At 41.7% G+C, this 27977-nt stretch overlaps 1 protein-coding gene across 1 annotated transcript; it reads right to left on the minus strand.

Moving 5' to 3' along the window:
- ptgfrnb (prostaglandin F2 receptor inhibitor b) lies at positions 1–27754 on the minus strand. Its single transcript, XM_076982887.1, has 9 exons — positions 27183–27754; positions 25478–25843; positions 21011–21418; positions 18180–18545; positions 9569–9976; positions 8813–9220; positions 7675–7782; positions 1672–1971; positions 1–1422 (listed from the first exon to the last, which is right to left on the minus strand). The coding sequence occupies exons 1-9, from the start codon at positions 27223–27225 to the stop codon at positions 1259–1261; spliced, it is 2571 nt and encodes an 856-aa protein (XP_076839002.1). The 5' UTR covers positions 27226–27754; the 3' UTR covers positions 1–1258.
- Positions 27755–27977: the final 223 nt, after the last annotated feature.

Here is a 27977-nt window from a genome sequence, read left to right on the forward strand (position 1 = left end):
GTTTATTTTAATAAAATTTTAAATAAACATTTGATTTGTTTTTGTAATATTTAGTCTTTTCTACATTTTGTTTCCTTCTCATTTGACATTTTTTTCTTTTTTTATCTGAAATTTTATTTGCTATTGCATTTTATAGTCAGGTGCCCTAATGAAAGCATTATTGAAACTGTGATCTCAGATGAGACCTGCCGCAGCACACTCAGGGCTTATAAACCAACCCGACCTTAGCCAGCTCACGCAGTGAGGTTTAATCGCTGCACCTGGGTAACCCACAACTCATCAAATCGAATGTGCTGCGATACAGAAAACGCAACACCATTCAAAACAAAAAAAACAGAAAAAACCCAGAGCAAACACTCACTCACAAAGCACACGACCACAAACAGATAAGAAATATTTACTATAACTACACAATCCGTGTCATAGAAAAAAAAACAAAAAATCTAATTGCAGTTTCAGAAAATGAAACACACACAATTCAAACTCATCTGTGCTGGATGGAACACATGATAAAATACTGTACAACAACAAAATGCAATTCAGTAAATTCTAAAAAGTGCAATTTAAAATAATGGGGGGTGGGGGCAGACGGGGCCGTTCAATAACCTGTAGGAGGGTTTGATCGAATCCTAAGGCACGGTTGCAACACAGCCATCCACCGACCATCAATCTATTGGTGAATGTTTTCAGAATAGTATGATACAAACTAGGTTAGTTATGTTAGTGACTACGTTGAACAGTACGCTATTCAGATAGATAGGAGGTGTTCAGTCCAACAACAAAAGACTCTTCAACCTGTCAGTTTGTGTCGTGGCTCCCGAGTCTCCAAACTCACCGATGTTCTCCAGATGTTCTCTTGGAAGTGTTGGGAACTCTGCTTGAAGAACTGCGTCGAATACCATCCGATTAGGACAGCTGGCCAGTCTAGCATTTCAGTGCACTGTTTTTGTCATGGTACAAGGGTAGAAATATTACCTTTAAAATCACATATGTTTAAACAGGTTCAGTTAGTGTTGTGTATTATAAAGTGATCAATCACACTGTAGCACCACAGTCAATAAATTCATAGTATCAATAAAACACCTGGAGACAAGACTGTCCTTTGGAGTTAAATGTTTTGTTGCATCCTTTGAACACATGTTCAATATACTTGTTCATTATACACTTGGCCACCATACATTTTCTTCTTAATAAAAACTTGTGTAGAAGGTCCTTTGTTCTCCTAGGAAGCATTGAGAAGTTCGGCTATGTGTGCACATCAATCTATCTCCAGGTCCACGAGCTTGACGCGAGACCGTGGAGAGTGTGTGGTGTTCCTGTAGCAGCACTGCGCACAGACGAGACCCAGAACGAGGGAGAAGAGTCCCACACAGAGCGACGCACATGCTCCGTACAGCAACGGGAACTTCATCGACTCCCACACTGGAAGAAATGCACACACAATCAGCGCCACGCTAGAATGTTTAAAATGTAACATTGCGCAAGTGTGGTCTTACGATTGCACACGTCAGTGGGTCGGTCTACAGATGCTAAACACAGGTAGGGATTTTTTTTTCTGTGTTCTCAAAATGAAATTTTTCTGGTCCAAAAAACACAGCATTAAACCGAAATGCTAACAACACGTGTGTGCGTGTGTGTGTGTGTGTGTGTGGGAAGGGGATTACTACTTACATGCAAACCTGACGTGCAGGAAGACCCTCTTGGATGTGATGTCATGCTCCCTGCTCCAGACCCCTGTGGTGGCCGATCGCGTCCAGGGCGTGACGGAGCAGTAGAACTCGCCGGCGTCGCTCTCCTGCGTGCCGTGAATGTTGAGCACGAAGAGTTCGGCTCTCAGCCGCTCCACGCTGCAGTCGCTGCTGTCGTTGCGGGCAGTCTTCCTCACCACGCCCCAGCGATCCATGGTGGCCAGCAAAGTGACGCTGTCTGATCCCCACGACTGATACCACCGTATTTCATATGCCACATCCTCTGTGTAAGGGCAGAGAGATTCATGAGAGAGATTCATGAGAGAGAGATACATGAGAGAGAGAGCTTCATGAGAGAGAGAGATTCATGAGAGAGAAACATGAAAGAGAGCTTCATGAGAGAGATACATGAGAGAAAGAGAGAGATACATGAGAGAGAGATTCATGAGAGAGAGCTTCGTGAGAGAGATTCATGAGAGGTTCATGATAAACACAATATGAGAACCACAATTTTAGATACATGTGTGAAGCTACAGTATTGCGGTACAATTAATGAAAATTCTGCTATGCTATGGTAAGTAACAGTAAAAAGTATCCAGCTAACTCCTGCCCTTTGGTTAAAAATGAATTCATGAATTCATAAAAGTGGTGAAGAAATAACAAATAAAGGAATAATCAATCAGCTAACTTCAGAGAAAAATAACTTACAACTGTGATGTATTGAAAGCCTCTAAGGTGCAATTTAAGAGTTTTAATTTACTAAAAATGTCATTAGAATTAACTGGAGATAAAACAGGACTCTTGGAGGAGGGATTTTTACAATGAAATAAACAGCTGAGGAAATGCAATCCAAGGATATTTTTACTTTGAAACCTGCAAAAGAAGATTGCTCTGGATTTCAGTTTTATGGATTCTGCCAATTCTGAGCCTATTTTAATGGCTAATTTTGAACATGTCCTGTTATGAATAAAGAGTTTAAAACCAGTCAGCAGTGCCTGGCTCTTCTTTCGCTCTGGCAATGTGACATGGAGTTTTATACTGGATGAATATTTGATCCATGGAATGGAGGTCAGTGGAACTAAAAGATATTTTAGCCCAAATTCAAATCCCGAAATAAAAGAAAAGGGAAAACAGTGTCACCACAGTCTGGTGTCCGTAATGAAGGTGACTGAATGCCAAAATGTCTGCAATAATCTATATTTTAACAGTATTCTTATAGGAACACTGCACAAAAAAAAACATGCTTTTAAAATCCCCAACTTCTTGAAGATAATTATGAATACACAAAATCGTATTTGAATAAATCCATTTGTGATGTCACAAAAAGTGCTCAACCAATCATGGTTCAATATTCTAATATGCTCTAGACAGATGTAGACCTGACGTAAGATGTTAGGTCTGTTATAAAGGACTTGTCAATTGTATATTGATCAGCAGCAGGAATCACATTGAAGATATCCTCTGCCAGGGCCTAGAGGTTTAACACATTGTACATTTTTTTTACCACACTGTAAATCTGTAAAGCTTTAGGCATAAATCTGGAGATTGGAAAACCTCATAATCGTTGTATACTTTAGAGGTATAATTAATAAGTTCCACATTGCATTTCTTACTTTTTTATCTGATGTGCCATGTAAAGCTATTATATGACTTGAAAATTCTATAAAGATTGGAGGGAAAGAAAATTAGCCGTCATCATTAGCACGTAGAGGAAGGTTAAACTGCCCTGGGGAATGAGAATAAGCCTTATTTAATAGGGTGAGCTGAACTATAAGGAGAGGGGTGTGAGATCACAGATTTATTTGCAGCAGAGACAGATGTAAGAGGGCGTGGCTGAGATTCGCTTGAAAAAAGAAGAGTGCTAAAGTAGCTCCGCCCACACTGCCCTCAGTGTCCTGTAATGAGAATGCTAAGCTGGTGTCCAAATCCTGCAGCTTACTTGTTCCATTTCATTCCAGCTAGTAGATGTTCACTTTGCCACCGGCATATACATCTTAGCCAAAGGCTACACATTAAAACGAACATGTTCAAAACAAAATATTCCTTGTGAATAATTATTACATATTTAGATATGGGATCATGTACTGTGGTAGAGAAACCACGCTGAAAGCAGACCACTCAGATATGAACACCACAGCAAGGCCTCCTACCTAGACACTACACTAGATAGACTTAGCCCCGAGTGACATTGTTAGTATAACCAATGGAAACAAATCACAATTCTAAATGAATGGTAAACAGGACCAATGTGGTCCCAGGACAGTAGTGTGTCATGACTAATAGATTAATGAATGCCATGGCAAACAAAGGGTCATCACACCTGTGCTGTTCTCTCTTCAGCTGTCTGGGCTGCTCAGATCCATGATGGATTTTTCATTATTCTTGCAAATGTGATATTTCTGCGTGTGCTTGCAGGTGTTTGTGTCAAACACACCATGCTTGAGAATGAAGGTGTAGGGGTGGTGGGACGTTCCTGTGATGTTCCTGTGGGGGATGCAGGATCTGGTGCTCCCACGTAAAACCATGGGGGGCAACAAATGGCGGCCTTTCCCTGGAGGTCGCACTTAGGCACAACGGGGGAGGTTTGCCTCAAGAAGTTCCCATAGAAGTGGGTTAACACTGACCATTTGTATTTTGGTTATATCAGTGTGTTTGTGTGGCAGGTTTAGATTCATTTTTCCGCATGTTGTGTAGTGGGGAAGGTGGTGTCTTCAGTATAGTGTTACAGGTTTTAAAGGGTACCTCACTTACAGGGAAAGAATGTAGACTTCACCCAAAGGGTGGGGGTCCTGTGGGTAAATGTACTCTGTATTCAAATGTACTCTGTTGTCTATACCACAAACCTGATTCCCAATTGTAAACCTTGTTTTATAACTGCTGTTCCTTTGATATGCTGGGGTCATAAAAGGGAGAGGATTTTGGTGTAGGCTCTCTCCATTGACTACAGTTTCTTGTGTCACTTTAGAATAGTTGTTCTGTTGTTTAATATTATGTTGGTTGTTTAATCGTTCTGGTTAACTATGTAACCACTGTTTGACTTGGTTATGGTTATAGTGGACCAGTAGTGTCTCATGAACTCATAATTAGTATCAGATAAAGGTAAATGTATGCTAACACCAATTCACTATATCCCATCTGCTGTGTTTGTTGATTAGGCCAACCTCTAAGAGTAGCAATATGGTAAACCTCTGACAAAGCAGGCTATTGTTTAGAGATGTAAGGAACTTTATTATATCTGCTAACCTACACTGAGCTGTTTGAGAAGTGAGTTCCCTTACATTCTTACTATGTTTTGGAGACACACACTTTATTAACCCTTCTTCTGCACCCGTTTCCGTCCTTGGTTGTAGGCAAGCAGGAATTGTTAAATATCATAACTAAGACCCCTAAAAAGGTTTGTACATGTTGAAGAAAGTTATGGATCATTAATCACTCAAACCACTCAAATCACTCAAGGGCATGTGTGTAAACAGCCCTTGTAGCACCTAGATATTTCTAAACAGTAGAAATATCTTTGACAGCTGTCTTATTTAACTATTTTTGCTGATGCTGAATATATAATAAATGAATAAGTAATGGATGTCCTTGTCATGGTACGGAGGCCTCCTGCTGGCTGACCCCCGTCAGGAGTGTTTCATGTCCTGTTGTTGTGACGTTGCGTTTGTCCCTCAGGTCATGTCTTGTGGTAAGTGTTTGTCTGCGCGATGTATGTGTTGGTTAAAGTCGAGGTGGAGTTCACTGCTCGTCCCGTTTGTTTGTGTCGTGCTCTTTATGTGACACGGCGGTGACTTGAGCGCGTGGATGCATTAGCGCTCCCCTGTACTGTTTGTCTGGTCTTCCATGCTTGTGTTTACTCCTAGCATGTGTTGTCTCTTGTTTATTGTAAATCCCAAAGATGGGGCTTCCCCCATAAAGAAGTGTTGAGGGGGGGTTGGTGGGGTCTCTGGGCACGTAAAGTGGTCAGGCTTATATGGATATGTATTTGTTTGTATAAGGGTCAGGGCTCTTGTACAATTAATGTGTGTGTGTGTGTATGTGTGTGTTTGTGTGTTTATTGTGCAGGTGATCCTCCCTGGAGGTGGAAAGAGGCACTCCTGGACCTTGAGGGATCTCCAAAGTAGGTAGGAGCCCCTTGATGTTATGGGGGTGACCAGAGCCCCCTCTAAGAGGTGAGGGGAACCCCCCTGGTATTAAAGAGCCCCCTCTGAGAGGTGAAGGGAACCCCCCTGGTCTTAAACAGCCCCCTCTAAGAGGTGAGGAAAACCTCCTTGGTTCATGTGGACATGCTGACACAAGACAACTATCTGCCTGGTAGCCCCAATTCTGAGAGAAAATGTAGAGTCTAGCCCAAATCCCAAAGCCTCACACCTGATGTCTCTTCCCCCCGAAACAGGCTTCCTGCTCAGAACTGGCTCTTACGGCAAAACACACTTGTGCAAACTTGCCCATACGGTTTAATACTTCAACTGCTAGGTGTTTGTCATTCTTGTCAGCAACAGGTGAAATATTTCTGTGGTACCGGTTAGCTGTGTTACATTAATTGTGAAATTGTCATATGTTGACTGGATTTTGTCAGTGATTTCCAAATCAGAGATATTACATGTTAGATTATTAAGTAATCTTATGTGCCTCCCGATTCTCCATATCTGTCCACTGTTCACTAATTACCTTAGATAAATTACTTGTGACAGTACAATGTTGGTTTCGCTTATTCTTTGTCATAATTGTGGGATCTTCTGAAGGATCTAGAATAATTCCTCAGGTCTCCATAAAGCTCCTCATGTGTGTTTCTCTGCATTCCAGATGATTATAGTATAGAGTCCTGTTTTAGAAACCCTTTCCAATAGAAAATGGTTTAAATCTAGGTTGCGAAAACAGCACTGTTGTTCTGTGCAAAATTCAAAATCTTATATCTCACTAGTATATTTTCACATGTAGGTCAGCATTGTCTGTTGAGGCACTTGATGTGATGTTATAACCACATCTCAAGGAGATGGTTATAAACGTGTGCAATGAATCAAGGTGTCTCAAAGGTGGTTTAGTAATTGAAGTTACTAAACTTAGTAACTGAAGTTACTAAATGTGAAGACTCATTGGGTTCATTAGACAAAACTAGTGCACTGAATATGATTTTAGGTTTTTAAATAATCACACAAGACAAAACATTCCATGAAATAATGAATGAATAGAATTTCATGAAATTCTATATGTAGTTTTAGCTTATTCTATATGTGGTCAGTATCCAGTTACACAAACTAAACACACACACACACACACACACACACACACACACACACACACACACACACACACACACACACACACACACACACACACACACACACACACGCCTCTAAGTTACCCAGGGATATCGAAAACCACTTCCATTCCCTGATAAACACATTTACATGAGCACAAATACTATAAACCACACTATAACGCTGGATATCACAAGCCTAAGTACTTTCGACCTTATGCATGCAAAATACCACTAAACAGACATTATAGATTATAGATTATAGTGGCTAAATTCCAAAATGTCATCATCATTTATGAAGGAATTTTCATAGGTAACAAATATTGGTACCTGCTATCTACACAATAGGCATTAACACACACACACACACACACACACACACACACACACACACACACACACACACACACACACACACAGAGATGTCCTTATCTGTGCAAGTAAACTACTATTGCATGCTTTATAGTATGCTTTGTCAGAGTCCTATTACAGACACTGCACTGCACATTCAATGAAGGGTCTGTTTGAAACATCCCATGTTTCTGGAACAATTCTTAATTCCCAATTTATACCACCTTTTAGTGAATATATAGATCAATAAATAAAATGGCCTTTCAGTTTGACTTCACTGTGGATGCAGGCAGGACATTTAAATTGATGACCCATAATGCAGATTATAGACTACTACATGGTCTATAAAATCAGAAATAAACCCATGTGCACACTTACCTGTGTTGGGCGGTGTGCCCAAAACACTCACAGTGCACTCCATCTTAACTGTTTCCCAGGGAAGAACACTGGTGGTGAATAAACTGATGGATAGATCAAAGGTAGGTCCTGTAGACAATAAAAATATGAGTTAGAGATCAAAGGTAGGTCCTGTAGAGAATAAACATATGAGTTAGAGATCAAAGGTAGGTCCTGTAGAGAATAAACATACGAGTTAGAAATCAAAGGTAGGTCCTGTAGAGAATAAACATATGAGTTAGAGATCAAAGGTAGGTCCTGTAGACAATAAAAATATGAGTTAGAGATCAAAGGTAGGTCCTGTAGAGAATAAACATATGAGTTAGAGATCAAAGGTAGGTCCTGTAGAGAATAAACATATGAGTTAGAGATCAAAGGTAGGTCCTGTAGAGAATAAAAATATGAGTTAGAGATCAAATGTGCATTTTAAAATATAAAGCAAACTGTCTATCTATCAGTCTAACAAAAATCTAGAAGACAAACATTTGCAGCTGTATAGATCACTGTACATTTGCTTACAATGTGGATCCAAAGATTTAAACATCCTGTTTGAAAGTTCACACACCTGAATGAGCACGTTTGAAGATTCGAGGTAAAAAAGCAGGCCCACCACTTACATGTAGACCCCCACTGTCTCTCAGTGCACTTGGCTACCTCATTAAAGATGCACTCCACCCTGACTGAAAGTAAAAGTGTCCTATTCTATGTTTTTACTGAATGCGTCCTTCTGGCTAGAAACCTGATCTACTGTTAAGTGGATTCAGTCATTAGACTGGAAATTGGTGTTTGTGTGTGTGTGTGTGTGTGTGTGTGTGTGTGTGTGTGTGTGTGTGTGTGTGTGTGTGTGTAAAGAACTATGTCAGTAGGGACAGACATACAGGAAAACGATATCAATGGAGGCTGGTAGTAAAAATTCACTGGTCAAAATGAATGTTTTGGTGGTGAAAATGTGCTTTCTGATGCTTCATAAATGAGACATTGCCAAATCCAATCATGCTTTAGAACAAATTCCACATTAAGGTTAGCGGTCACATTTCAAACATATCTAATTTATACCAACACCCCTCCACCACCCCATCCATTAAATATCTAATTGCATCTCCAACAACAAAACACTTACGTTTGTGCTCGAAGGCAAGCTGAATCTTATTGGAGTCTCCTTTGATCACCTCTACCCAGGTACTCTCATTCTGCCTGGTCCACGCTCTGACCTCGCAGGAGTAGAACCCGCGGTCCGTCACCTGCACGCCCCGGACCCGGAACAGGAACTCCTCTCTGCCGGTCTTCACCAGGCTCAGGCGGTCGGGCCGGCTGGGGTCACGTTGGTCCTCCACCTTGAACACCAGTTCGGGGCCGAGGGAGGCCAGCTTGAGACTGGGCGAACCTATGGCCTCCTGCATGGACACCAGCACGGAAAGGGCACCGCCCTCCTGGAGGTTCTTGGGCTTGGCCTGGCAGCTGATCTCGAAGGTGGAGCCGCTGGAGGTGGCCTGCCGTACGGTACGAGCTACCACGCTGAGGCCAGGGCCTGGGGCACAGATGCAGAGAGTGTGAAGGTGGAGTGACACTTACGGAGGGTGAAGCAGCAGGCTTTTAGGGCTCGTTTTCCTTAGTTCTACTGATTTTGATGTTCATGCTTTATGAAAATGCTTTTGTGCGTACATAAAATTGTACACCACCTATGGGAATTCTGTCTTCTTATCAATTGTGTATGAGGCTGTGTGAAAAACGCAAAATAGGTAGGAACGGTGTTTAAAGGAATTCCCAGATTTGGCCTGACCTGAGAACTAAATAATTGTTATATATGTACCAATGGGAGAACTGAATCCCTCCATCAAATGATAGTTAAAGTGAACATTTGAAAACAAGGACTCACTTTTGGATGCCAAGCGGACTGTCAGTGTGGGACCTCGATGATCCGAGGACTTTCTAAAGGTGCCCTGACGAGTGGGTGTCCATGTCGTGACGCTGCAGGCATACTCGCCCGCGTCGACATTCGAGGTGCGATGGAGGCGGAGCTTGAAGACGATTGGCTCCACCCGGGTCACCACAATAAGCCCCTCCTCGACGAGGCTCCTGTACCTCTCACCGGGAATGAGGGCCCCGTTGGCGTCCAGCGAGGCGACCGGGACCGGCTCGTTTCCGGGTGACGAGTAGAACCAGGAAACGCCCAGACGTTCCCCACTCAGGTGGGAGATGTTGTTAACTCGACACGCGAGTTCTGTGGGATCGCCAGGGTACTGGGCCACGCGCGGAGAGTCCAGACTCACTGTGAAGGCTGGCTCTGAAGGACACAATGAGAGAAAGATATGGAAGAAATTGTTTTTTTTTTGTCTGGAAAGATAATATGAATGGTTGATTATGGGAAAATGAGTGCACCAATTGCATATGACATGATAAGGAGTGTCAGGAGATGCTGTCATGTACGCAGGAACAAACACGGCTGTGGTAATGATCACGGCTGTCTTTACAGACCATACGTGCAGGTGTCAAGGCTACATGAAAGTGGCCCTAGGGGGCATGCTTGAATGTTGAACCTCAGTAAAGTGGCCCTAGGGGACATGCTTGAAGGTTGAACCTCAGTAAAGTGGCCCAAGGGGGCATTCTTGATGGTAGAACCTCAGAAAAGTGGCCCAAGGAGGCGTTCTTGGAGGTTGAACCTCAGTAAAGTGGCCCAAGGAGGCGTTCTTGAAGGTTGAACCTCAGTAAAAGTGGCCCAAGTAGCAGTTCTTGAAGGTTGAACCTCAGTAAAGTGGCCCAAGGAGGAATTCTTGAAGGTTGAACCTCAGTAAAGTAGCTCTAGGGTGCATGTTTGGAGGTTGAACCTCAGTAAAGTGGCCCTAGGGGGCATGCTTGAAGTTTGAACCTCAGTAAAGTGGCTCTCTCTGTTAGCCTTTCCTTTGTACAGCTGGGTTCTTCATGGATGGCGGAGCAGTGCCAACACACATACACACACACACACACACACACACACACACATGCACACACCCTCGCACACATTTCTGAGATGTCTATAAAAACGGCACTCCATATTGCAGATCTAAATGCCCATAAAATGAGACAATTGACTTCACACATGGAGCGGCAAGACGTCCAATGGAAAGAACTCAGAAACAATACACACACACACACACACACACACACACACACACACACACACACACACACACACACACTGCCCCCTGGGCTGCACCGAGCCCCATATGTATGGGTGGGTGTGATAGCCCGTGATAGCTTTTGGACGTCATGATAACTGACTCAGTGGAACCATCTGTCTAGTGTAGCTTCAGCCCATACCACTTCCTCCTAGTCTTCAAGCCCTTCATCTTCCACCATTTCCATAGCAATCACTGATAAAACAGCATGTCAATATTCCTCTCTAAATTCAGCACTATGTTTAAAAACACAAGTTCGAATCTTTTTATATTTTATACATTGTGTTGCGCTCTCTCTCCTCCCATCCTAGCAAAGTGCGTCCGTTTGATGCAAAAAAGAGGAGTCACCAGTCTTGTGTCTTTTAACCTTTTATTAAAGCTAATACAAACAAGAAATAATAAAGAGATCTCTGAGAGTACACAAGAGTGAAAAAACCTAAGCTATAAGCTATTCGCGTCGCTCAGTGTGTAGCTCTGAGACAATGCGATTCTGTCTCTATTTTATAATTAAACCTGAGCGTAGCCCCCCTCCTCTGTTGGAATTCCCAGAAACATCACCTGTTTTCCAAAACTGTTTATCTGGCATTTTACTCCGAGTTTATCTGACAATTTCTCCGAACTGCTATTGCAGTCCATCATAATAGTTATCACACCTCGACCTCACAGATGTACATCTCAGCAACAGTTTTCACACCTTGGGGTTGCACATGTGTCAGAAGAAGTTATTTTGAAGCATCCTGTTTCTGCAACTTCTTAGTAAGAAAATGAATTATCAAAGAAAATGATTGTTAGCTCTTTTAGAGTGTCTGTAAGACACTTTTGACAAAAAGCAGACAATAAGCAGTTTTGACTAATACTGTAATGCTAGTCAAAATATAAAAGGATTAAAATAAGCAATTTTGATAAAAATATATAAAAGGATTAAAATAAGCAATTTTGATTAAAATATAAGGGGTTACAATATTAATATATTAAGCTGTGTGATTAACAGTTTGATTAACATATAATGCTAAGGGATTTAACATATAATTTCCAACAATTGTTACTTGGAACAGTCTGTACATCTACATCAAAGTAGAATGTAGAAAACAAAGATGTGTAGGGCCTACACATAACTCTATAATTCATCTACACATAACTCTATAATTCATCTACACATAACTCTATAATTCATCTATGCAAATAGGAAGAATAACCGTATATCTGTGATGTCACTTCCTCAGGTGTTTTGATGCAGGTAGGACAAGGCACATTCACAGCAGCCTTGGTGCACAGAACACAGCAAGAGGTGTGTGCCTGGAAATACGCTGAACTGGAGGAATACACACACACACACACACACACACACACACACACACACACACACACACACACACACACACACACACACACACACACACACACACACACACACAGGCTGAAGAAGCCTTGCGACTGCCCTTAAGCTGCCCTTTGGTCTAATCCAGTAATTCAGTAGTCTGTACACTGTTGATCCAGGGGGACCTGCCATTGTTTTTCCAAGTCCAGCCATATTGCTACATATGTAGAAGACAGAGAGCTGGTGCACAATGGCAGGAGTAAACTTCTCAAATATTGAACAGTATTTCTCAGGATAGGTGACAGACACCAGGGTGAAAAGGAAAGATTGACAACAGTGCGAGCTAGACAGATAAGAGAAAGCAGAAGGAGTGTGTACAATACACTTATTACGCCAGACGAACGGAACAGACAGGACGTCCATCAGCTGCAAACTACACAGTTGCCCTGGACATGGACGGATCACCCAGGGAACTGAGAAGAAGGGTGAGGGGGAACCCAAGAGAAGGTGTCGGTCAACCTCAGCCCACATCATCAGACGGCCAGATCTTCCGTCTCCCCTCTCAGCACTGCAGCCATTGTGTCGTCCTGTAAGCCTCCCCCTCCTGACCGTGAGCACAGTGTCCAAGACTGGCCACTCATCACACGCCTCTGAGAGAGCTTGTCCTATTTTGGACTTTGATTCTTTTCCCTTAAGTAGTTTGCACAGTGTAAAAGAAAAAAAAAACAAACAAAAAAAAAACCAACTTGGACGCCAGCCATGTTTTAAACAAACACCCACATACGTTAGCCAACACAAGTGATTTTGTGGCACCTGAAAGATATACAGTGTTCAACAGTTCAGCATAGTGAAATAAGAGGTGTAGGGAAAAATTAGACTTTTTATGGTCTTGCAAGAAAATGATTGTAAATCCATTCTTAACTGAGTGGCTAGTACTACACAGTAATGCAGTTGAAGTACCATGTCATTTTACATAAGCAAGACATAACTACCAAGACATAACTACTATACACACTACCAGTCAAACACACCTGACACACCTGACTACACACACACACACACACACACACACACACACACACACACACACACACACACACACACACACACACACACACACACACACACACACACACTTTTAAACGCACCCTCAGCAAACTGAGGTACTTGAGTTCCACTCTCTCAAAGGTCTCTGCATGTGTGAGAAGGTCTTCAGGACTGATGGAGAAGCATCATAGGTGCTGCTTCATGAAGATGCATAACAGAACACCACGAGTGCGTTATTTCAAACAATCTAATATTTGTTTATTTGTTCATTATTTATTGGTTTGGTATCTTCCCTACTTTTTAATGTAGAAAATAATAAAAATAAACAGAGTAGGTGTGTCAAAACATTTGACTGGTAGTGTATATATAATATATAAAAAATATTATGTAATGAATTCTGTAATATGTATTGAATGCTAAACATATTGGTAAGAAATGAAAAAAATAACCTATAGTAACAAATAAAGACAAGAGTGTAGCATCAAGAGTATTGGCCTGGTTGTGCTTACAATCACAGAAACATAAGAGAACAAGAGGTGTGGATCTTATCACAGTCAGACAAAATAAAGCAGAAAACAGTCCATATCTAGCGTTCACACACACACACACACACACACACACACACACACACACACACACACACACACACACACACACACACACACACACACACAGACACACACACACACACATTTGAACACTGTCGGTCTGTCTACCTCACTCACAAATAAATATTTTTTTAAATAATACTAATAAAAAAACGTATGTGGGGGTGTGTGAGGATGGGGGTGTATGTGAGGATGCAGGGGAGTGTGTGTGTGTGGGGGGGGGGGGGGGGTGGGTGTGGTCTATGTGTCTTCCCCTCTTGCCCCTCTGGGGGGGGGCTTGGAGAGGTGAGAGGTGATGGCTGGAAGTGGTCTAATGAAAACACAGGGTGCAAATGGAGGGGGGGGGTGTCCAGAGAACAGCAGAGACGATACTGCTCAGCGGAGATAACTGCCCACTGCTGAGATAGAGACGTGGAGACATTAACATTCCTCCAGTGCTCCCTGTAGAGCCTTTTTTTTCCATTTCTTGGTTCTAGTGGCGTCAAGAGGAAGACTAACCAAACTCCACGCGCAATGTAAACAGCTAACGAATCTCAACCTTGAGCTGCAGACGCCGATTTGGGTCGTCAACGGCGCGCTGCAGTTCTGTGTAGAGGAGACTGCTCTCTGCTTTACTAGACTCCTTTATAGCAGAGACGTTTGATGCTGAGCAGAGGTTTTCTTATTGTACATTCTACTATACTATACTATATACTATACTATTACACTTATTTAACTGCAGAATATTTGAATAAATAATGGTCTTAGGTCAGATTTAGTTCAGCTTTGGTATGTTATTACTTTGCTCACTGTAGCCTCTTTGGTAGAGTAATCAAAGCAAGGGCACTTAAAAGTAATATTGCTGTCCATCGGACTGTCTAGCCAACAAATTAGGTAGTTTCATTATTTGGATTTACGTTTACATTTACATTTACAGGCATTTAGCAGGCGCTCTTATCCAGAGCGACTTACCAAAGTGCTTTTCCATCTGCACACAGAATGCATCCTAAACAGTACAGTAGATACTGCAAGTCAGATTTCAAGATAACATGGAATCTACTAAATTACAAGAAGCAATGTATTTACCTAGTACTGTTAAATAAACACAGACTCAAACTTTAACAACAGGAATAAAATCCGAAACTCGGAAGTGCAAATTAACATAAATAAACGTACAATGTAAAGTACAAGGACAACGAGTGTTATCTGCGCTGTGAGTGGCCATTTAAGTACTCAACAAACAGGTACGTTTTCATTATTCTTCATTATACGTTATGAAAGCTAAATCATTTACTCGATAGCAATGATTCACGAGCAAATTCCAGAGTAAATGTTCATCATCTACAAGATGTGCACACACATTCGACAGCAGCACAGTACAGATACGAGCTTTGATGGACGCTATAAATAGCCAGTGCACTTGGCTGTGGTAATAATGAGTTTGAACAGCCAATCACAGATCGCTAAATGGTGACATGCTTTTTGGCGGGGAGGGGGGGGGGGTGGTTGGGAGCAGTTTGAGAAGGCTTTCAAAATGGTACACTGCTGTTTAATGCATGTAGGAGAAACACTGTTCGAGGATAAGACACCCAAGAGGCCACACAGTGCCCCCATGAATAAATGTATAGACAAAACACTGTGACAAAAATTCTTGTGTGTTTTACTATTTACAGGATTAAGTTTTGGAAAACAAATTTAAAAGCAAGAACAAACAGTATTCAAAAGGCCAAAGCACAGGAAGTTATGATTTGTACCCTGCATGTTTGTACGTTTGTACACCATGCTGCATTTCACAGAGAAGAATCTCCTGTGTACCGGCTCTCATGACAGAAGTCTCATAGGGACACCTGGTATTTCTAGATCAAGCAGTAACCTTATTACCAGTACTGATGGGTAATTTTGGATGGTGAAACTGGAATCAGGAAACTGTATCAGCAGAATTGGATCTGATAGTTTAACTGCCCCTCGACTAGTTAAGTGAATCCATGCAAACATTCTTCTTTTACACATTAGCGTTTCCATAACAATCCAGTATCACAGTCTGACCTTTATGTCAGACATTGAGGACACAGTTGGTCCCAAATGACAGGAGCTAGTTTTTTTTCTTTCCCGGACACTGGAGACAATACCCAGCAGCCTCCAGTGTTCCCCTGGGGTGTCACATGGACTTTGTCCGTATGAGGAACTCCTTGTGTTTGGCCCTGAACTAATGTAAGCATCCCAGTCCTCTGCTGAGGATGCTTGAAAGAGGAAGGAGATGAGGAGCTTAAATGGCACTACAAAACAGAATAAGAAATGGATGGCTCACGTAAGGCTCACACAAGGCTCACACAAGGCTCACACAAGGCTCTTTCATTTAGCACATTCTGTCTAACTGTAAAAGGATACTATGTAACTCACAAAGAATTTCCAGTCCAAATACTAATTTGGTGGTTCAGCAACAGTTAAATCAAGTCAAAGTCGATGCTGCTGCGAGGTTGAACTACAAAAGCTGCACTTTCCTTTTAATCTTTACTTCTGATCATTTGTAGGCAAAATGCAATGTGCACAACACAATAAATCACCTGAATGGCCAGGATTGAATGCAAACAGGCAAAATATGCTGGGATAAAATTTTTTTTCCAGGATTAAAATATTCTTGGGTGAAAATATGGGGTAAGGGCTTGTAGTAAAAACAAACAAAGAAACCAACAAACAAATTTGAATATTGTTCTTAACTGGAAAAGCTGCCAAGAGATTAACTAGACCCTGAATAAAGCTTTTAATGACTCCACGATGCATCTGGAGTGTTCATATATTTATAAGTGTCCTTCACAATGAGTTTGGAGGAATGCAGTCATTTCTAGACAGGCTCCAGCAATGTCAAAATAGTGGAGGTATTATTACACAGCTCCACTTCACAGCGGTAACTTGATTCATCACAGGTATTTTGCCTTATTTGTTTTTGCATTTGCCATTTCTCAGTATTCATGATTAAGGGAGTTCAAGGAATCCGAAACATTATGCCCCGGTTTAGTGGATTTCCAGAAACGTCCTTCTTCTAAATTACGATAAGTATTGATGTTGGGAACTTAATCTGTTTTGAATTAGTTCCTGAATTTATTTTAGTCATTGAAGCTCGTCTCTGCAAGCTTTTGTTAAGTATCTTGATTTAATGAAACATCTCTTTCATTTTTACAGTTCAAAATAGTGCAGCTCACTAGTTCTAAAAAAGCATATAACTGCAACTCTAGCTTCCTTGCACTGGCTCCCAGTGCATTACAGAATCCAGAGTAAAACTGCACTGCTGGTTTATAAAGCTATGAATGGTCCTGTACCCACATATATGGTGGACATGCTCTGTATGTATGTGACCTCAAGAGCTTTAAGGTCTTCGTCTCAATCATGTCTGGATGTTCTGCGATCTCGTCTGCATCATAAAGGGGGTGGTGTCTTTGCTGTTATTGGCACCAAGACTTCGGAAAAGTCTTCCTAGTGATGTCAGAAATGCGTGATCTGTGATGGATTTTAAATCTAAGCTCAAAATACACTTTCTCTGCTTAGCATTTGGCAACCAATAAACTGTGGAATTGTGGTTTAAGGACTGTGCTAATGTTAATGTTTGATTTATGTGTGAAGTTGGTGATTAGAGGCATTGTCTTTTGTTACTTATACAACATTTTGGTTTTATATGTGCTGTATAAATAAAAAAATACTTGAGTAGAATCTCCTTGAAACACAGGCATGTCTCAATTATTGTTGATCAGACTTTGAACTTTGAACTCTGCAAATGTATCAAGCCTATCTGGACTGTCAAAGCTAGTAACAACATTATTTTAAGGTGAATTTCATGTCTTGGTCAATGTAATGTAACACACACAAAAAGCTATACAATGCAGTTTGATGCCATTTTCTAATACATATGTACATATGTTAAATGTGATCAGCTTCATTCATTCTTATTTACTATTTTGTCTGATTTCTTCTGGCTTAAAAACAAGGGAATATATGCAGCTGAGAAACTGAAACACACAACAGAAAACTAGCAAACCCGGAAGCAGGAACTGCATGCCTGCTTTTTCAGTCATCTATGCGGACAGCCCAGAAAGTTCAGATAAGCAACCATTTATCGCAAGTCTGAATATGCACAAGTACCTGTGCATATTGATGGTTTTTTTCACTTAAGAGCCTGACTTAAGCTTTAAATGCAGCCACAAATCAGCAAAACAATGATCAATTGCTTGTTTTAGAAGACTTGCCAGAAGACAGTCTTATGAAAGAAAAACCTCACTGCAGCTTCACAGAATCAAGGTCCTGGGGTCAGTTGGGAGCAACACAGCTTTGTGTTAGAAAAGCAAGAAATATAGACAGACAAATGTGGCATGTTTCCGGTCTACTCACCTTTCAGAGTGACTAGCACCTGAATGGGGGTGGAGGTCTTCACTGCTGCCTGGTACCATTTCCCCTGGCTGCGTTGTACCCAAGCCCCCACCCTGCACGAGTAGAGTCCCAAATCAGACAGCTCAACTCCATGGACCTCCAGCGCGAAATCCCCTTCTCCAACTTGGCTGGTGCTCAGCACATTCGAGGATTTGGTCACTACTCCATCTCGATCAAGGTGAGCAAGAACCTGTGTGCCATTCAGCAACCATGTGACCTCAAGACTGAGGCTAGTAAGGTCATCTGCAGCAACCAAGCAGCTGAGGTTCAGAGGTTCTCCTTGAGCGAGGACGGCGTTGTCCAGAACGTGCACGGTGAGGGATTCGGCTGAAATCAGACAGTAAAGGAACAGATGGGTTAATGTTATTACTGATTTTGCATTACTCATTTTAATTACTGATTGACGACATAACGGAATGGTCTTTTCTTGCACAGAAATTCTGACCAACCTAGCTGGTCAGCTTTATTTTTCTGTTTTGCTGTTAGAGTGTTTGCATGATCAATTGCACAGATCTGGGTCATTCAAAACAGAGACTCTTTTTTCTGTTTGGTGAAGACATTGAAGCTTGGCATGTGGAGAAAGGTGAACACGTTAGCTGGGCTTGAAAAAACATAACTGGCATATTGGCTTCTGATCCTTCCTTAAGTAACTGAAACTGAGTTGTGTATATACTTGATCTATATGAAGTTCAATTATATTATATATTCTTTTACAGAGGTGTCAATTCCAGGTTCAGAAAGTAAAAGTCCTCACCAGGATTTTGCTCAAGCTTGCTAGAATTTCTAATTAGTGCAATCCAGGTAAATGGAATCAGGAGTGGAATCAACACAATCCAGGAAGCCTGAGCAAAATCCTGGTGAGGACTTTTACTTTCTGAACCTGGAATTGACACCTCTGTTCTTTTATTCATATTTTTTGTTTATTTTAAAGGCTTATGTGTAAATTTGAACATGAATGCAGTTCACAGCTAAATATAAAATTGGAACACTTCATTTGTTTGAGTTTGAGGGCTTCAAAAACATTTTGCAACTGTGAATTTCTCAAATATGGCTACAAAATGCAGTACAGAATGTTTATTAGACAGCAAGCTTAACCTATGGATCATGAAACGCTGTCCAGCAAACCAAGACGTGTAAAATGTTAAGTAATCTCTCATTTGTTCCTGCGTTTGTTGAATCCTCTGTAGGTTGTATAATGTTAGGTGTAGGTTATTATCATCTGTTTTGGTTTCTAATTTCTTTAAATGTTCATGAAGATAGGAAGAGTGCCAAAAATAATCTGAGAGACCGTGTCTGGTACTTTTCCTTTGGCTGAGATTTTCAGCACACTCATATCCTCTGCTATCGCTAAGCAGTGCACTCCCAGCAACACAGTCCCAGTTTTAATTAAATGCCGTGAAGAAGCGCTGACAGTCGACATGGTAGCCGGGGAAGAATATCCTTGGTAACGAAAACCCCGAGTGTTGGGTTTGTGAGAAAGTTCTCAGACACTTGGCAAACAGCGTGCAAAAGGAGAGAGACCCGCTTAAACAGCTGTGGATATCAGCATTGAACAGCTACAATAGAAGTCACACATGCAGGGTGAAATTATTGGTGAAACTATAGGCTCCCAAAGAAATGTTGAAATCTATTCTGTGTGTAAAACTGTTTGAAAAATTGAAGACTACTATACTATGCAGAGTAGACATAGTTGAACAGTGACATGATTTTTGTTTTTTTTTGCCTCTGTGCACTGGATTTTAAATTAACTACAAGTACAATTGAAATACAGTTTCATTTGTGCTGGATGATCCTAGTTTTGAGGGAGTCATGTCTAACAATCATTTGGTCGGATCTCCAAACAGTAACAACAAACCTCACAATTAAATGGTGTTGTACATTAGACTTCAGACTAAGGTATACCTGTGAAACATGCCCTGATCACTACTGGAAAAGTCCTGTGTCCAGGTGTTCAACTGTAGACAGAACCCAAAGAGGAACAGTAGGGACATTTATTTGTTGTTGATCCTATGTTGACTAACTTTAACTGCCTCATCTAGTTATTTAGCAATTTTTATAGCATTGATAATTATATTGTACATTTATCTAATTTCTATATTATTAATTCAATAGCTTCAGTGGAAATATGCTATACAACACCATGTAGAACTCTTAATATGTTCAGCAGGTTTCTAACTGAACATACACTTCAGGTCTCCACTACTGAGGCCTTCGTTTGGCTGCCAGGTTGTTTGTAATTGCTAATTACAATCATAATTAGTCCTCAACAATTCACCAAACCGTTAATTTGGCCAAGTCTTCATGTCTGATTTAAGCTGTACTGAACCCTAAGCCTTATGCCAGCTGTCTTCTGCATGAGCAGATGTAATCAGACAGCTGGCTGAGATACTGACCAACCAACAGTCTGATTACTTAATGACCCCTAGGAGTGTTTTAGACTATATTCACCCAGTATAGATGTGAATATCTTCTTGCTACATGTTGCAATTCTGCACTTAAGACATTGTATTGGACTGTGGCAAACAAAATGGTTACTGACTCCCTGTGCTATGAAATGTGGCAATACTATGAAAACGCCTTTGTACCTTTCCGTTTCGTTTCAGTGTGACTCCTTGTATAAAAATAAATATCTGCAGTTGCAGACTAATTAAACCAACAAACACAATTCTAAAAAAAAAAGTTTGGAATGTCCTTTAAAATCTGAAATCTACATAGACACACATACACACACACGCGCACACACGCACACACACACACAAAACCAAAAACATTACTCAAGCATCTGTCCCCACCTGTTGGGATGACGGTCACGTCCCCCATAACGGCTGTTTTTTCCTGTATCCTGTTCCAGACTCCCTGCTCTCTTGTCCACTGTCTTGCCGTGCAGATGTACGTCCCTTGGTCTGCGGGACTCGCTCCAGAGAGCACCAGCCTGTACGAGCCCTGCGGGACCAGGTGCAGACGCAGCCCGTCCTCCGTGTAGCGCTGGCCGTAACTGCCACCAACGCTCACATCCATGTCCGGGCCAAAGGTGAGCAGGTCCTCTTGTCCTGCTTGGCCCTTTTTAATAGACCAGGTAACCGAGAGGTAAATTCCGTCGGTGAAATTCTGGGAGACGTTGCACTGAAGACTGATGGATCTGCCCTCCGTGACCACACTGACGGGGACTTGAGGAGCCAAGACCAGTGTATTAGGAATTACTGCAAAGCAAAGAATGAACAGTAAGAGGGTTCAGGACATCTTTGGTACAGGTGTGGACCAGCACCAACCTATCTATATCAAACAAAACACACACACACACACACACACACACACACACACACACACACACACACACACACACACACACACACACACACACACACACACACACACACACACACACACACATACTTTCTTTAGGCGCAACCTTTTTATACTTTAAACTGGAAAATCCATAATGATCACATATAAATGTGGACATAACAATGAAGTTGTTTTAAATGGTGACTTAATCACACAGTAATCAAAATTCCCAGATGACTCAAACATCCTTTGCATAAAGAGTACACCTGTAAAGGTACATCAGTGTTTCCTGGTTATTAAAACACCTCAAACAGGTCTGAACTTATTTAAATGTATGCATGCAATAAAAGGGCTATGGTCTCAAAATGTATAAAACACACTTATAATACCCCAGGCTATCTTACACCATGGACTACAAGTACACAGAAGCTGTTTCTGTTGACGTTATGTGAAATTATGTTGTCATCTGATCTATGAAACTAAAGTAAGTCTTGATAACTAGTGAATTTATACTGAAGCATGAACTATTTATATCAGGATTTAAAAGTAAATCCAGTCTATAGAACACTAGAGTGTGCTACAGATCTTTGGTTTCAGAATTCAGGACAGCGCAGGATTATTATTATTCCCGAAATTTCTGAAGTTATTGGGGGCATGGTGCCTTCCTAAAACCGTTGCTAGGAGTTCTAGGAGAACCGGTAAAGGACTGCAATTTTTGGACACAATGGAATTTAAACACACTTATTTTGGGTCTGATAAGAATGACACTATTTTACAGATAGGACACCTCTAAGTGTCCCTTTCTTCATATTTTTTAACTGCAACATCGCCATACAATGGCATAATTCTGGCTTTAAATGCACTATTGTTTTTACCACACACCCTGCATGTTGTAACTGGCATTTCCAACAGCACTTTATGCCACTCGATGACTCATCAAACAATATCTGATTGCTCAATGTAAACTGTTCTCAAACAACTATGACTGCGACTGTAAAACGTTAAAATGTTTTTTTTTATCCTAATTGGAGTCCTAAAGCTTCGAGCTGAGTGAGAGATTGTTTCCAGTGAACTTTTCCTGCTCTGAGCGAGCACATTAGAATCACTCATTGTTACGTCCTGACTCGGTTGTATAATCACGCTCGTCATTGCCGTAAAACGGAACCTCATGATGTCACGAAAATTCCGGTCTATACCTAAGTGTGCGTAGCGAGTGCTGTGATACGTAGGTGACACTAGTGCGAGTAGGCGGTGTGACAGGGTGTGTGTATGTAAAGGAGACATGAGGGAACCACGGTGCACATTAATTCACTCTCATTGTGATGTCATGTACCATTTTGTCAATACATGCTTGGGGACAAAAATAACAACGAGTAAAACTCATCGTCTGTCACTACGATAGCCAAAGTAATTTCTGAGGTACAAACGGAAATCCATTCACACTGTTTAGATGAACAGATAAGCGGTGTCTTGGCCTCTTCTAATGACCATCAGACTTTGTATAACTATAGCTGCATGTTTATGTTTGCTTTAAAATAAATCCCAGGTATGGGGGGAGATTTTGTCAGAGACAGCAGGAAATGACACCACCACCAAATGTACTCAGTTTGTGCATTGCACAACTCAAGGATCATCAACATATAAACTCATTAATGACTGGAAATGAAGTTTTCAGGGGATCACTTCCAGTGTGGATCACTTCCAGTGTGGATCACTTCCAGAGTGGATCATTTCCAGAGTGGATCCCATTTAGTATCCAGACCATTTGGGATACATTTTTAAAAAACTTTTGGGGTTTGTCGAGAGTAAATCGAGAATGTTATGATCAAGCAAAAGGGATCCTGTGGACATAAACATCTTAAAGGTGATTAGAGGAGGAGGATGAGAATCAGTCTGAGGAACAGGTGGTGCACAGTCACAAAAACAGCAGCCAATCACAACGCTGGTGCTCCAGAGAAAGACGTCTCCAGAAAAATGCAAACATAGGATCACTGAGCAGTGAGAAATCGTTGCCTGGGCAGATGAATCCAGATTTCTCTCGCACCGAGCTGGCAGTCAGAATCTGGCACAATCAGCATGAGTCAGTGAGACCTTCCTGTCAGGTGTCAACAATGGTGTGGGGGATGTTTTATTGGCACACCTCTGATACCTGTGATATTTGAACAGTAAGGTGTAGCTCAACATTATGGCCGGCCAAGTTGTCCCCTTCATGGCAACCGTTTACCCTACGGCAGAAGGACACGTTCAGCAGGACAGTGCATCACACCACAAGTATCATATTGGCGAGGCATGGATTGGTTCCAGGAACATTGGTCATGGATCGGATTGGTCATGAAAATGGATTGGTTCCAGGAACAATGCTTCCCTGGCCTTCACTGTCCCCAAATCTTAATCCTAGAGAGCATCTCTGGGATGAGGTAGAACAGGCTGTTCTGAGCAGGTCAGTACCTCCATCTAACTCGCGGCAACTGTCAAAACCTATCCTGTCCTCATGGGCCAAGATTCCTGCAGAACAATTTCAGCACCGAGCAGAATTTATGCCATAATGATTTGTTACAGTTCTGAAGGCCAAAGGAGGTCCAATGCACTACTAGATGATTGTCTCAAGTAAAGCATTCTCATATGCAACACACACACACACACACACACACACTATATATATATATATATATATATATATATATATATATATATATATATATATATATATATATATATAGAGAGAGAGAGAGAGAGAGAGAGAGAGATTCCAACTTTAGGAAGTCAGGAAGTAACGTCAATGTACTATTTCAGTCATAGGTCCTTCGTCATCACATGATTTTGCTTGCACAGCTAAAGAAAGTACTCTATTTCTTTCTCACTCATTAATATATATAAATAATATATATATAAATTTGCATGTGTGTGTGTCTGTGTGTACATCAAAAACGACCTCCCAATGACTTACATAAAAGCATAAGTAAGTAAATGGTTTGGGAAATGCGAGTATACTGCTAATGCAGTAACAGCTGGACCGCTAATATCACCTCATAATGAGATGTGAGTGCCCCATTCTCCATTTAATTTTAATGTTGTTTCAGATTCATATGGAAACATATTTCTACCTCATCAGTTTATTTATTTATATACATATTTTTTTTCCCGAGAGTTCTTTCTGAATTCTGGAATCTTCCTTCAGTGAAACATGCCGTGATCAAACTGGTGTCTAGTTATTGTACCGGGTCGGTTTGGACAATGCTGCTGCCCAAATCAAAGTGATACACATGGGTTTATGACATTACATCTACATCTGCACACTATGTTAGTAATTTGTAATAATCTGTAATAACTATTATTTTATTAAGTAACAGGGTGCAACTATAAAGTTGCTAGTGCATACAAAAATATAACGCAGCTGTAAAGTGGACCGCTTCTGCATATCTGACACTCAAAGTTCTGGCATGAGTGCTGTAGTTAATTTAACCAAAGCTTGTGGTTGAAGAGTAACCAGACTCCTAAATGGGATGAGCAGTTCTAGCTGTTAGGAACAGGACAGAAGGAATGTGCAGGATTACTCTCACACAACCCATCTGGACACATCTACACTGGCTATCGCAGCTCAGGTGGAACATAATGAGATTCTACTTCATGTTTTATTTCTGTTTGATCTTCCATCCTTCTAAACCACTCTGCTAGGTGACAAGCATCTGCTGGTCAACGTAATTGTTCTTTGTGATCTGTGTGACTGAACTGTTATCGAATTGCACCGGCCATTAACTAAAGTAAACCTAGGACAACTTTGTGCACATCAAGTTACAAAACCAAATAATACAGGCACACACACACACACACACACACACACACACACACACACACACACACACACACACACACAGACATACATACATGCACATGTGCACACACACATTTACATATATTATAGACCACTGACCTAGACCCATTTTTTGCTCATGCAGATACATCGATGACCCTACCTCTTAACTGGACATCAGCATCATAGTTTCCCCTCATGATGGCATCAGTGCTGGGGGTACTGCACGTGTAGGTGGCGCTGTCGGTCACCCTGGCTTGGCCGATCCTCAGCTCCACCACGCTCCCCCCCAGCCTGTGCACACTGATGTCTCCTCCCAGCACACGGCTTTTCAAAGCCTCGTCCGGAAACAAAGAATCCCAGGTGGAGATGATGTTCGTGGTCTGTGCGCCACGCGTCACCTTCCAGTCGAAGTCCTGCTCCTCTGGGCCCTCGAAGTCGGACACCTCACAGCGCAGAGACAAGGCCTGGCCCTCCACGCGCACCAGGGGCCCCAGCGGCAGGGACACCGTCCGGCTCCAGCTCAAACCTGAGGGGCAGAGAACGCTGGTTTCAACAGTTCTGGAGTTTGTTCAGGGCAATTTGTCTCCTTTTGAGTTCGAAACCTTAGATTGAAGCTTCATCTAATGGATCTCACATAGGCATGCATGTCCACACACACACACACACACACACACACACACACACACACACACACACACACACACACACACACAGTTAAAGGCCACAAAAGGGACTCTCTTTGAAGAGAAGGGTCACCCAGCCCTGTATAAACAGAGTGAAGAATGACTAGGAGAAAAGACAAGGACAAACCGAAAAGAAGCAAAGGACGATCAGTCACAGAGTACTGCAAATATTCTCAGACTCTAACATACTCTAATATACCCTAACATACTCACACTCACACTCACACTCTCATTCTCTTGCTGCCGCAGCGCTGCTGTGAGAAACCTCACGTGGGAACCGGAACTGGTCAGACAACTTGCTACAAGACTTGTACTAACACCACCAAACCTGCACAGGTACCTGGGAATAGATCCGCACAGAACGACTAGCTACATTAGAACACCAAACCAGTCCAGTAAATACTGGCAATCCACATTTTCAGTATCAGGAACGGAATCAGGATAAGTATTAAATTACCAATAACAGTGCAGTAGATCTGTTATATTAAAATGTACAATATTCAATTTCAAGAAGAAGGGGAAAGATGAAAGAAGGTGAGCTAGAATAGATATGACTTATAAACTGTATTATCTTGTAAGAGCACCAATCAACACATGTATAGTGATTGTGGAGGCGCATGGTAAGGTCTCCCTCAGGTTTCCACAGAATCACACACACACACACACACACACACACACACACACACACACACACACACACACACACACAATGCTCACATGAAAATAGCAAAATAGAAATTGTACTATAGGATTTATACACTCACACAGTTATAATAATACGTATAATGTAAGGGGGCTATTATTACAGGTGATCACGATCATTTTGACCTCTATCTTGCCATTTGGCTTGATGCGGGGTCATTATTTCTAAATATTTTTTTGCAAACAGAATTCCAAGGATTCTGTCTATCTAATACATATTATTTCCTTGCTCAAATTAATCTTAACTTGGCCAGCGTATAAAATACACTTTAACAACTGCCCCAGTGTTTTTATTTTACTGGCATTTTTACTTTATTATTTGCAATCTTATTTATTTATCAAACTGTTGTTTTGAGTACCCAGTATTTGAAGACAGCGATGAATTAGAGGCTGATAACCGACGAGAAATGGCAATCACTGACGCTGTACCAGAAGGACTATCGTAGCCTACTGTATCAGCCCAACGCACGATGCACTTACCCACTGTCAAAGATAAGATGGCCAAGGCAAAAAGCTTTTCCATGTTGCGGTGGCTCGCAAGTCTCGCTAAATCCCCGTCCTTCACAGAAAAAGGGACGACAGCCCGTACGTACTCAAGCAGCCGACTGTAGGAGCGCAGCCGCGCGCGACTGATGCACGAGACACCGGAGTAAAAGGCTCACGCGCGGGAGAGGAACGTGACGGAAGAGTCCCCCAAAGCGCCGGGCTCGCGCTCGTGAATCATCTCGTGCTGCTCGCTGACGTGCAGCTGTGACGAAACGTGACGAAAGTATGTCTTTCCAAAGGTGCACCTAAACCCAGGCGGGTTCTCTAGCCGGGAAGCTCGTAATGTTCAACGCACGATCCAAACTCCAGTGTTTAATCTCGCTCTTCTGCTGCGGTCATTTTAGTAGGTTGTATGTTAATTACAATTCTCCAAAATGACAAGCATAGCTATTTGAATCGTAGTCCTGTAGGAAGAGGTGTGTACCGCCGTCTCGAAATTCACCCAGGTGGTTTTACCAAGCAACACATTGGTGTGTGTGTGTGTGTGTGATAGTCCAAGTGTTTGCCCTATATTTGCACTTCCTTTATGGGAGGGGGGAGTAGGCAAGTCTAGCAGGTGCTCAAAATCACAATTTATGGGCACGTCTGTTCCTTGTCTGTTTATCTTGATCAGCGGGAACTCTCTCTTAGAACACATTCTCTCTCTCTCTCTCTCTCTCTCTCTCTCTCTCACTCACTCTCTCTCTCTCATTAAGGGAGGTTTTATGCCCTCTAGCGTCTGAAACGTGT

The sequence above is a fragment of the Brachyhypopomus gauderio genome, chromosome 20 (assembly GCF_052324685.1).
Source record: "Brachyhypopomus gauderio isolate BG-103 chromosome 20, BGAUD_0.2, whole genome shotgun sequence".
Lineage (NCBI taxonomy): Eukaryota > Metazoa > Chordata > Actinopteri > Gymnotiformes > Hypopomidae > Brachyhypopomus > Brachyhypopomus gauderio.

Excerpts from the sequence above, each read along its gene's own strand:
- ptgfrnb (XM_076982887.1), bottom strand. The coding sequence starts at position 27,225 with ATGGAAAAGCTTTTTGCCTTGGCCATCTTATCTTTGACAGTGG. Across the intron at positions 21,419-25,477 it reads TGCTGATGTCCAGTTAAGAG|TAATTCCTAATACACTGGTC; the intron begins GTAGGGTCATCG and ends TTTGCTTTGCAG. Across the intron at positions 1,423-1,671 it reads CCTGCACGTCAGGTTTGCAT|TGTGGGAGTCGATGAAGTTC; the intron begins GTAAGTAGTAAT and ends CATTTCTTCCAG.